Below are 10,987 nucleotides of genomic sequence, written 5' to 3' on the forward strand. Positions count from 1 at the left end.
CAGAGAGGGAGAGTTAGTTCTCTCCGCAAAGCTCTGTCCGGCTCCATCAACTCCCTGTGCAGACGTCGTTCTGGGCTCTGTCATCCAATCAATGACTAATTCTGAATTCTCCCCATTTATTACGGAGCCGGGGGCTGGGTGCTGAGGATTCCATTCCAATGAAACCAGAGCATCCTGGGGCCACAGAGACAGGAGCAGAATGGGGGTCGGACTGTGTACCCCACATGCCTGCTGTCTGGTTACTGAATTCCATCCCCAGCTGCAGGGAAACAGGCTATGAATAAATTACAGCATAATAAATAAATAAATAAATAAATAAATAAATAAATAAATAAATAAATAATGTAAGTTAGAAAAAGAAAAATAATACAGCCACATGGTAGCTATGCCTTTAATCCCAGCACTCCAGAGGCAGAGGGGGAGGATCTCTGTGGGTTCAAGGCCAGGCTATAGATCAAGTTCCAGGCCATCTGAGACCTCTCAAAAAAATTTTTTTTGTTTTTTTTGTTTTGTTTTGTTTTGGTTTTGGTTTTGGCTTTTTCGAGACAGGGTTTCTCTGTGTAGCCCTGGCTGTCCTGGAACTCACTCTGTAGACCAGGCTGGCCTCGAACTCAGAGATCTGCCTGCCTCTGCCTCCCAAGTGCTGGGATTAAAGGCGTGCGCCACCACCGCCTGGCCTCAAAAAAATTTTAAACTAAGGAAACATGCATCATTCGGGAACCTCCCCAGAGAAGTGCTTTTGAAACTGAAGGGTGAAAGGATCCTGAGACAGGAGAATTGTTGTCTCTGAGCTAAAGCATGACAACTCTGCCTCAAAAAGACAAACAGCTGGGCAGTGGTGGCTAGGACAGTCAGGGCTACACAGAGAAGCCCTGTCTCAAACAACAACAACAAAAAGACAAAAATAAAAGCTAAAAACAAAGGGGGAAAAGGTGAAAGGTGGGGCTGGGGGGCAGGTTAGAGAGTAAAGTGAACTGTGCCAGGGTCCTGTGGCTCCCCAAAGAGTCTCAGTGCGGGAAGGGCAGTGGGATCTTAGCTCCGAGTAGAACAGGGTTAGGATGGGTGTCAATCAGTGTTAGGCTCCCCCTTCAGTCCCTCAAGGAGGTATGGGTGTGGCCTCCAAGAAGGGATCCCACCCCTGACCACGCCCCAGTCCCTCACCGGGGGATTCTAGGCAGGCCCCCACACCTGACCACACTCTAAGCCTTCTCTAGTTTAAAAGAAATACTCTGCACAGATTACACCAGGCACAGAAGCAGGTCTTCAGGAAAATCACAGGGAGGTCGTCCCCTCTGTGGCCTCTAGCTCTCCTGTGCCGGGTCCTTCGAAAAGTCCAATTGGGTCTCTAGCAAATGTCACAGCATCCTGCAAGCGCTTGGCCAAGTGGGCCAGATTGCAGGGGGAGCACCTGCGCGGGGAGCACGGTGATCCTTGTCCCATCCTTGCTGCTGCTGACTGTTGGGACCCAGCGTGGGTGGGCCCCACGGCAGGAGTTGGCCCCTCCCTGGATGCCACAGGCCTCAGTGAGACTGGAGAAGCTGCCAAGTCTCACCTGAAACTTCCTGCCCCAGCTAGCACTCACTGGCTGGGTGGGGCCTGAAGCCGGCCAGGCCCTGGAGGAAGAATGGGCAAGTGGCTGTTTCAGCTGGAGTTGGAGCCCTCGGGAAGGGGTGTGTGGGGGCGAGGCGGGGTGAGTACAGGAAGGAAGCCAGGCCACAGCAGGCACCTGCTTTGTTTTTAGTCTTTATTTGATACACATTCAAAATGGCACCTCTGTACCTAGAGCCCAGAGTAGATAGATGACCTTGGGTTTCCTGAAGTGAGTTCACAGAGATGGAATGAGCCTCCTGCCTAACCTGGGTTCATGACTCAGGCCCAGGACAGGAGCGCAGTGCTGGCAGAGCAGGGGCCCGGACGAAGGCTATTACTGGAGTATCAGAAATGGCTGTGTATAAACGGCCACTGAAGGCAGGCTTCTGTAGAATAAATAGCTTATAAAAAACAAAAGGAGGGTGGGATGGGAAAAAAAAGGCTGATGGGCCTGTGGCCAGAAGTCAGGGAGATCTCAGGATGCAAGAAACTGGGTGAGCTTGTGGGTGGTCTGACCTTCAGCACCACGACGCCCCTGCGCTGTTGCAAGCTCCGGCAGGCCTGGAGCCTCCTCATGTAGCCTTTCTCTGTGGGCCAGAGGGCCTGTGCGAGCCGGCTTCTGGCGGCTGTTGGGGAGAGGCACAAGCCTTCCACAGTGTGGCTCTGGGACCTCAGGCCTTGGTTCTCTGGTCTAGAGAACAGAATGAAGGCAGCCAATGGGCTGTTTACATCAGGGCTAGGCGGCCTTGGATCAAAGATGGGAAGGGGAGGAGGGAAAGAGAAAGAGGGAGGAAGGGAGGAAGGAGGGCAGGGAGGGGAAGACCGCCAGGGCCAGGACCAAGGGACAGGCCCTACATTATTATTTCTGAACACGCTAAGGCTGTCCGCCTGAAGGAATGAGTGGTGATTTGCATGTAATTTGCATGTAATTTGCATAGGGTTTGTTAAATGTCAAAATGCTTTCTCTAGCCCCTCAATGCCAGCCCCTCCCCCACCCCCAGCAGCTCTCCCAGAGGGACAGCAGTTTCCCCACAGCTGAATAACAGCCTGGTGGGTGTGGAAGGAGACTAAGGAGGCAGAGAGGACCCAGACCCCTAGGGCCTGGCACGGAGCTAGGACCACGAAGTACATCTAGCAACCCTGCTTCCAAAGGTCAAGATCCAGTCCCCAGCTGTCCTGCTCTGCCCCCTGCAGCCTGGACAACTCTTAATTAAAACATTATTTCCTTCTAGGGTCACAGTGTAGTTTCCAGCACGTGGGTGGGGGGACACGGGGACAATGGGGGACAGGGTCACACGGCATCCAACACTGGAGCTGCAGAGTAGAGCGCCCACAGCACGTGCTGAAATACTCAGACCACTTTGCACAGTAATGAGCTCACCAGGACCCCCTGGTTTGTAGCCAGAGCCCTGTGGGTCCAACTGTGAGGAACTGGGCCTGCTGAGCGTCCCTGAGGAGGCTGTGTTCTGGGGATGGACAGAGGAGGATCCAGGCAGCAGAGGCTCCTGAGGGAGGAGTCCTAAGGCCACAGAGCAACCAGAAGGCTCCTTGCCGGGAGTGGGGGGTGAGGGGGTGGGGGGCTGTACGACAGTCGGAAGTCACCATCAGGAACACCAGAAGCAGTGGGCATCAGCAGGGCTGGGAGCCCAGCACCTGGATCAGGAAGGGACATGTGGACCCAGGGATGGGATCAGCAGTTTCCGGGCCAAATAGCCTTCCCTTCTCCAAATAGCCTGGCTCTGGGCGTGGAAGGGAGCGCAGTGGTCGCCCACAATCCTGAGGCTCTTCTGTAGCAGCCACAGTGCTTGGTTCCCCCTGGTGGACATGACAGGAATTGCAGACAAACTGCTCGGTGCGTCCAGGTGCCTGTCAAAGGAATTGCCGGCAGAGCACTGTGGCCCTAAGCTCACGAAGCACAATCAGTTTAGGTCTGCATCATAGTAAAGAGTCCAGAGGAGAGTAGAGAGTGTCTCAAGGCCACACAGCAAGGACACAAGTGCTGAGACAACATTAGGAGATGGAAGGATACGGCTAATGTGCCCACCCTATGGGCCCTCAGTTTCCCCACCATCTTTCAGGTCCCCATTTGAGTGGCTTACCTGGAGTAAGACCGGACTCCCAGGAAAAGAGAGGTGTGGTGCCCGGGCCAGTTTGCTCCTTCAGCCAGCATTTTGTGTCCCTAAAGTCATTGCTCCATCTCCTCCATTTCCTACCTGAGGGGGTGAACAGAAAGACACACAGTGAGGACAAAAGCCTTTCCAGCCAGTCCAGGATTGAGCGGAAGTGTCTTCACACTGGTGGGGATGCACAGGACACCTTGGCCCCACTAGGGACACTGAGCCCGGTGTAGACACTGGGCGTCATAGGCTTGGCCTGGGACTGTTCATCCTGCTGGCCGCTTAGGTGAGTGGGCAGAAACTGAGAGAGAGCTGGAGAGAGAGAGAGAGAGAGAGAGAGGCTAGGACACAGATACAGCAGGACATGCAGAGCCAGAGCCAGGTACAGGGAGAGGGCAGGAGGGGAGCACCCAGAGCCAGCGCTGGGGCCTGCAGCACGATCAACATAGCCAACGGAGCTGAGAGGGAGAGGGCGCCGTCATGTCACAGGGGCCTTTCTCACCGTGTCCCCGAACCATGACCATCCCCCTGGGCCAACCACCATAAGCCAGAGCTCAAGATCCTACCAGGTCCCAGCCCAGGTCCCTGGTCACCTGGTGTCACTGAGCAGAAGCAATACCGAGCCGTCCTGCAGGCGTGCCTCACGAACTGTCTGATGGTCAGGCAGCGGCCTAGAGTTGTAGTAGAAAGTTCTGCGCCAAGAGCTCACACCCTGGCCCACTAGCTGTGCGCGCAGGTCGCTCAGTGTGTCGCGGGGCCGCACGGTCAGTGGCAGCAGCAATGCCTCGTCGGCTAGGTGTACCTTAATGTGGTAGCGCTTCCAGCGGGACAGCCCTCGACGCAGCTCCTCCACGGCCATTGCCAGCCTGAGATTCTCGCAGGGCAGCACCTGCCAGACCGGCTGAGCCGCCTGCCTCCACCCCTCCTAGGCACGCCCTGCTGCCGGAGCAGCCCACAGGGGAGGGGCAGGAGGGGGAGGGGGACATTTGCTGGCCCAGCCTAGGCCTCCACAGTAAACATTTCTCCTGTGCACAACATACATCAAAAGCCCTGGGGCAAGGAATGCAGCTACTCAGCAGCAGCACTGTGGCAGGATGGGGAGCCTGGTGTTGCCGAGGGTCCTGCTCTGGGGGCGGAGGAAGTGAGGAACAGAGAGGGTGGCAAGGAGGGCAGTGTAACCCACCCACCCATTTCTTTATTCCTCCAGGGAACACTCTAGAACTTCCTCCCTAATCTAAACCTGCACTGGCTTTGTGTCTGTGGGCTCCAAAGAAACCTCCATCTTGAGCCTTTGCCTTTTATGGCCATCAAATTGGGAACAGGGAGAACATCTCCAGCCTCTGTGGTCATGGCCTAAGTAGAGGAGACAGGCTTCTGGGTGTGGGCTAGAAGAACCCCATTCACATGGCCACTGGAGCCTCAATGTCCCCATCCGCCCACATTCACCACTCACACGGTTGGTGCAGCGGGTACCTGATAGGAGAAGAGGGGGCCCGGCCTCCCAACCGACCCTTACAGCCCTTTTCCGGGGCCAGCTGCCTCTCCAGCACACTTAGGAAAGCAAACCTGCTTTTGCTGTCCCGACTGGAAAGAGCAGGCTGTACTCTGCACTTGGCCCCTGACACACAAGCTCTGGGCATGTGTCACCAGCAACAATGCAGCGGTCACTGTGTGACCTCTAACCCTGTCCTCCCCTTTCCTCAGTATCTCTGCCTGTCTATTGGGGTCATGTAAAATGACAATGTTGTCACAGGGCCCTGACTTACACTTACCCAGGAATAGCAATGCTGAGAGAACATTCTACGTGTTAACTTTGACTCCACAAAGAAAACAAACTAAACATTCTAAAAATTTAGCACAAGTGACATTTTGGTGGTACAAACCTTTAATCCACTTAAAGCACTTTGGAGGTAGAGACAGGCAGATCCTGTGAGTTCGAGGCCAACCTTATCTACAAAGCGAGATCATGACCCTTATTACCTCCAAAAAAGACAGGTAGGAGAATATATAGGAAAAACATATGTGTCAGTGTGCTGTGAAGGTGACATTAATTTTCCCTTTTGCCCACATTCACCACCCACACAGTTCAGTAAGTGCCTGTATAGGGAGCCTTTAATTGAAAGATTAATAACTGACAACATGCAAATATAAAACACCCACACACCAACACTTCACACATGAAAACTGTAACAAAGCCATTGAAAATTTCCAGTAGTCAAAATAGACAAAAGACCAACTTTCACCATATGTAAAAAGCTTCTGGAAACCAACAATAAATTAGAAAAATGGATAGACAACATAACAGGTTTATGAAAAATGGCACATCCTCCATGTAAAACTAAAAATGGAAACCAAGAGTGGGCATATGACAGGGAAAGGCCTCCACTGACCACGCCCCCAGCCCTTACTGGAGAATTATGGGCAGGGCTCCACCCCTGACCACACCCCCAGCTCCTCACTGGGGAGATTCTAGGTGGGGCTCTTCAACCCAACGAAGCTCTAGGGAGCTTCAACCCCAATCCCCATTCAGTTCGTTTTGTTGTGGAGACAAGATTTTATTGTGTAGCCCTGGTTGTCATGGAATTCTGTCCATCAAGCTGGTCTCAAACTCAGAGATCTGCCTGCCTGGGCCGGCAGAATGCTGGGATTAAAGGCGTGCACTACAAACTCCCAGATGCCATCCTTATACATATAAAAAAGAAAAGCTTGGTCTCTCACAGGCTGAGGCTAGAATACAATAAAATGGTCACCAAATAGTCTGTTTTATGCTTTTCTGGTGGAGCACAATGGACAGGATCAGCCTGTGCAGTGGTGCTGTGGCAACACACACTCAGGAGGCCAAAGTAAGAGAATTAAAAGATTTTCCTCCCCCTTCAAAGCGAACGGTGTTTTGCTAGTTTACTTTGCTGTTTCGTTTGAGCAAGAACAATCAGTCTTGACCACTGGGCTTCAGAGGGTGGAACGGCCTGCTTTCTCAGAACAGCCTTATGGCACAAGATCTAGTCAGACCAGGGCAGGATATACCTGCTGAGATTCCAACATTCAACCTGCAGGACACAGGGAAACTGAGTCCTAGCAGTGATAGTGGGTGGGTGGCTGACTTCACCATCGAGACCAGGTCTGCAAGGACCTACCCATCACTCATAGATGAAGCTCTTGAGTGTCACCCACAACACTCACGGGCACCCATTGGTCACTGTGAGGGCCAGAGCCATGGAGCTGCAGGCAAGCCCATTTCTCATTAAAGCAGAGATGAGCCAGGTGGCTGTGCCCACGGGCTCTCTACCCTGGCCGGCCGTTGGGAGGGATCGAGGCTTTTGAGGATGACAGAGTGGCATGTTCTAGGCAATCATGGAAGACCCAGGGTGATGTCAGCAAGCTCGGAGAATTCTGAGCTCTGAAAAGCCAGAGACTCAGGTCGCAGCACTGTTGAAATGGACAGCACTGGAACATTTGAATTTGCTTTTCTTTTAAAGATTTATTTTTATTATTTATCATTATTTATTATTTATGTTATGTGAGTGCACTGTTGCTGTCATCAGACACTGGAATCAAATCTTGTCACAGATGGTTCTGAGCCACCATGTGGTTGCTGGGAATTGAACTCAGGACCTTTGAAAGAGCAATCAGTGCTCTTAACCACTGAGCCACCTCTCCAGTCCCATGGATTTGCTTTTCACAGTCCTTTTTCTACTGTCTGTTGGATCTTATTCAAAGGCATTTTTTTTTTTTACAGGTGAATGAAAGCAGTCTATCATGTCTTAGGTAATTATCCTGTGTTGATATTCTCGGTATTCTGAGACCATTGCTGGTCGTTAATCTTTAAGAAGCTCAGGATGTTCCATTGTGCAGAACACAATGTTGTGTTTATTACAATAGGGTCTCAATATGTAGTCCAGGCTAGCCTCAAACTTACTGCTATCTTTCTATGTCCATCTCCCAAGTCCCAGACATCTACTACCACCTTACACTTCTCTGTTTTCCCCTTTTTGGGGGGTGGGTTAGGGAGGGGAGTAATGAACAGTGGCTATGTAATTCTGATTGCTTTAAAACAGTACAGTGCAGTTCTGTAGACCAAGCTGTACTACAATTCAGAGATTCTTCTGCTTCCTGAGTGCTGGGAAGCATGTGCCACAGTGTGTACCCTTGTCCTAACTTTTATTGTTTGTTTGTTTGGCTTTTGAGACAAGGTTACTCTGTATAGCTCTGTCCTGGAACTCTCCAAAAACCAGGCTGGCCTCAAACTCAGAGACCTCTCTGCCTCTGCCTCCCCAGTACTGGGATTAAAGCTCTACCAAGCACAGCTGGCCTCAAAGTTGTGATGTAGCCAAGGATGGATAGCATCTCTGCTTCAGTCAAACTGTAGCCTGGACCCAGGAGCCTCTGGATGCCAGTGAAGATCCCACGCCAGCTGCTACGGAAGTACTATGGACTGGGCAGAGATGGAGCCTGCTGAAGGGCCTGTGGGGAATCTCTTAACAGTGTGGCTCTTTGGTGCCACCTGGTACTGACTGTGGAAACCGGGGGCTCTCCCTGCAACACTGCACAGCCTGCAGGCCCCCTCCTCTCCTACGTTTGTATTTGATATCAAGGATGGTTTTATTGTCACACAGTCCAACGCCGGCCCTGTTGAGACAGGGTTTCCCTATGAAGCCCAGGTCAGGTCGTCGGGGCAGACTAAGCCCATCAAAGGGCTTGTGAGCCCACCTTTCCTCCTCCCTGCTAGGTCCCTGACAGTGACATTAAGGTCTGAATTTCCTGGCAACGTGGCACCAAAGAGGAGACATTAAAAACCCTTCAGTGTCTCCCCTCCAGGCCTGAAGCCTGCTGTGGGTACTGGAGTCTTCAGGCCAGAGTCTACCCCCGTCTTATACACTTTTGCCCATCTCATGCCCCAGTCCTGGGGACTCCTACATCTGCTGCTTCTGCCAGTCATCTCCAGGAGTCAAAGCAGAAGCTGTCTATGAGCCACTGACATATCCCTAAGTGCACAAGAAGCATTTGGAAGTGAATGACAGAAAGTGGGAACCAGAGGGGAGCACTTGGGCCTGGGTTTCCCTTTCTCAGGGAACCCCAGCTCAGGGGAGGGCTCCCTGCCTTCTCTCTCTGATGATCCAAAGACAAGACGTTGGAGACACTGTGAAAGCCACTCTACTGGTTTTATTCCAGAGGACTCTAAATGCTCACTTATGCCTGGGGAAATGACCAGCGCCTCCTAGGAGTCTTGCTCCGAAGCTCACGTCATTTTGCTGGCGCCTAATGGTTTCTCAGTCTCCATGAAGTGGGTGTGACTGGTCTAGAATAGATAAGACACGTTTGGTGGCTTTAGCACTTAATGCCACCCACAGGGAGCAGTGCCTCAGTGGACAGAGACAAGGGTCTGGTTTTCAAAATTGCTAACACATTACAGATGATAGCTGCACCAGAACCCAGCCTGTGGATACTTGCTTGAACAAGGAGACAGGAGCTACATACATGACATCCTTGGACACGGTGGGCTGCACAATTCAAGCCGGCCTGGAACCAACAGTGCTCCTGCCTTAACTTTCCAAATGATGGTGTCATGGGTCTGCCTCACGCTAACCAGAGAAAGCCCTCAGAGGTCAGAGCCTTGCTAGACTATCAAGAAAGCTCCTCCCATTGTTGTCAAGAACTAAGACCCACAGCAGCGCAATGCAGAAATGGAGACCTCAGTCACAAATGGGATCTCTCCATCACACCGCAGGGCTCAGGGCACTATGAAAAAGAGGTGGGAAAATCTTCAAGGAACAGTGTCTTCCAGATACACAGACTCAGCAAAACTAACAGCATGCAGGTTCAAGGAAGACAGGGTTGCACTGCTGACCCAGGGAACGGGCAGGCACTTCCACCAGTAGCCCAGCAGCGACCTCTAATTGACACTCAAAGGGAAAAACCAGTTTTCTCCAATGAAGTGCCCTGGGTTTAATTAAGCACACTTCAGGCCAAGCCCCCAGACCAATAGTTGGCCAACACAAAAAGAACTCAATGGTTTTTTTTTTGTTTTTTTTTTTTTTTACACCTTTTCCTTTGCTTGGGAGCTATTTAGCTTTTTCTTTTTCTTTTCTCTTTTTCCTTTTTTTGGTTTTTTGGATTTGGTTTTTGGAGGCAGGGCTATAGTTTACTTTTTTTATAGTTTACCTTTATTTTTGTTTCCACCTTTGTGGTTTTTCTGTCTCTCTATATGTATGTTATTAAAAAAAGAAGTTTGAAGTATAGAGGAGGATCTGAGGGATGGAAAAAACAAGTATGAAAAACTATTTCAGTCGGGCAGTGGTGGCACACGCCTTTAATCCCAGCACTCTGGGAGGCAGAGGGAGGCGGATTTCTGAGTTCAAGGCCAGCCTGGTCTACAGAGTGAGTTCCAGGACAGCCAGGGCTACACAGAGAAACCCGGTCTCGGGGTGTGGGGGTGTAGAGGGGACCTGTTTCAGCTAGGTGATAACCCCAGCATGCAGGAGGAATAGGTAGGTGGATTTCTTGAGTTCCAGGCCTTGAGTGAGTTCCTTAACATTCAAGGATATATAGAGAAATTCTGCCTCAGATAATAAAAACTAACAAAAAGAAAAGAACAACCTAAAAGAGAAAAGTAACCTAAAGATGGGAGCATGGTCAGGGATAGGAGGCAGACAGGTGTGTGGAAAGTAATAGGCAAGAGAGAACTGAGATCAAGAGCAAGGGGCTACAGGTCATAAAAGTTCTAGAAAGAACCATGGACAGTGTGTGTAGTAGGTTGTAGGTTCCTTAATGCTTGTCCCAACAGGAGTCTCTAGCATGTCTGACTTGATGCCTGGGAAGTGACAACCCTGAGAATCAGTGTTAGGGAATTGTGGTGTCCCTGAAGAATGTAGCCACAGCCATCTGGGTTACCAGGGTAGCATTTCCATGTGTCAGCAGCCACAGGCACTGCTGGTGTGACCGACCTAAGCACTGCCATCGGATTTCTTTTTCTTGTCCCGGAACTTGCTTTGTTGTCCAGGACGGCCTTGATCTCAGGCTCACACCACCACACCTGGCAATCAGATGTCTTAACGTGTCACACAGGCAAGTGCCCACTCTGGGTCCTAATTCTTACACCTGAGAAGATGCAGGCCACAGGGATGGGCAAGTGGACAGGGTTTGGAACCTGGATACAGGAAGCAGTCACAGGCCAGCCCAACACTTCTGGACCTCAACATTTATTGCTGTGACCTAGGCACTATAGATCTTTTCTGCAGTGTAAGAAGCTCTCCAGCAAACAGGACAGGTATAGAGGCACACAC

The 10,987-nt window shown here is 51.2% G+C and overlaps 1 protein-coding gene across 1 annotated transcript; it reads right to left on the bottom strand.

The window, feature by feature from the left end:
* Positions 1–1,748: 1,748 nt before the first annotated feature.
* Tincr (TINCR ubiquitin domain containing) lies at positions 1,749–7,141 on the bottom strand. Its single transcript, XM_052193670.1, has 2 exons — positions 3,690–7,141; positions 1,749–3,456 (listed from the first exon to the last, which is right to left on the bottom strand). Exon 1 carries the CDS (start codon positions 4,564–4,566, stop codon positions 4,297–4,299), a length of 270 nt encoding a protein of 89 aa, XP_052049630.1. The 5' UTR covers positions 4,567–7,141; the 3' UTR covers positions 1,749–3,456; positions 3,690–4,296.
* Positions 7,142–10,987: the final 3,846 nt, after the last annotated feature.

Source organism: Apodemus sylvaticus, chromosome 9 (genome assembly GCF_947179515.1).
Source record: "Apodemus sylvaticus chromosome 9, mApoSyl1.1, whole genome shotgun sequence".
Lineage (NCBI taxonomy): Eukaryota > Metazoa > Chordata > Mammalia > Rodentia > Muridae > Apodemus > Apodemus sylvaticus.

What these genes read in the sequence shown, in the direction of transcription:
- Tincr (XM_052193670.1), bottom strand. Translation starts at nt 4,566, where the DNA reads ATGGCCGTGGAGGAGCTGCGTCGAGGGCTGTCCCGCTGGAAGCGCTAC.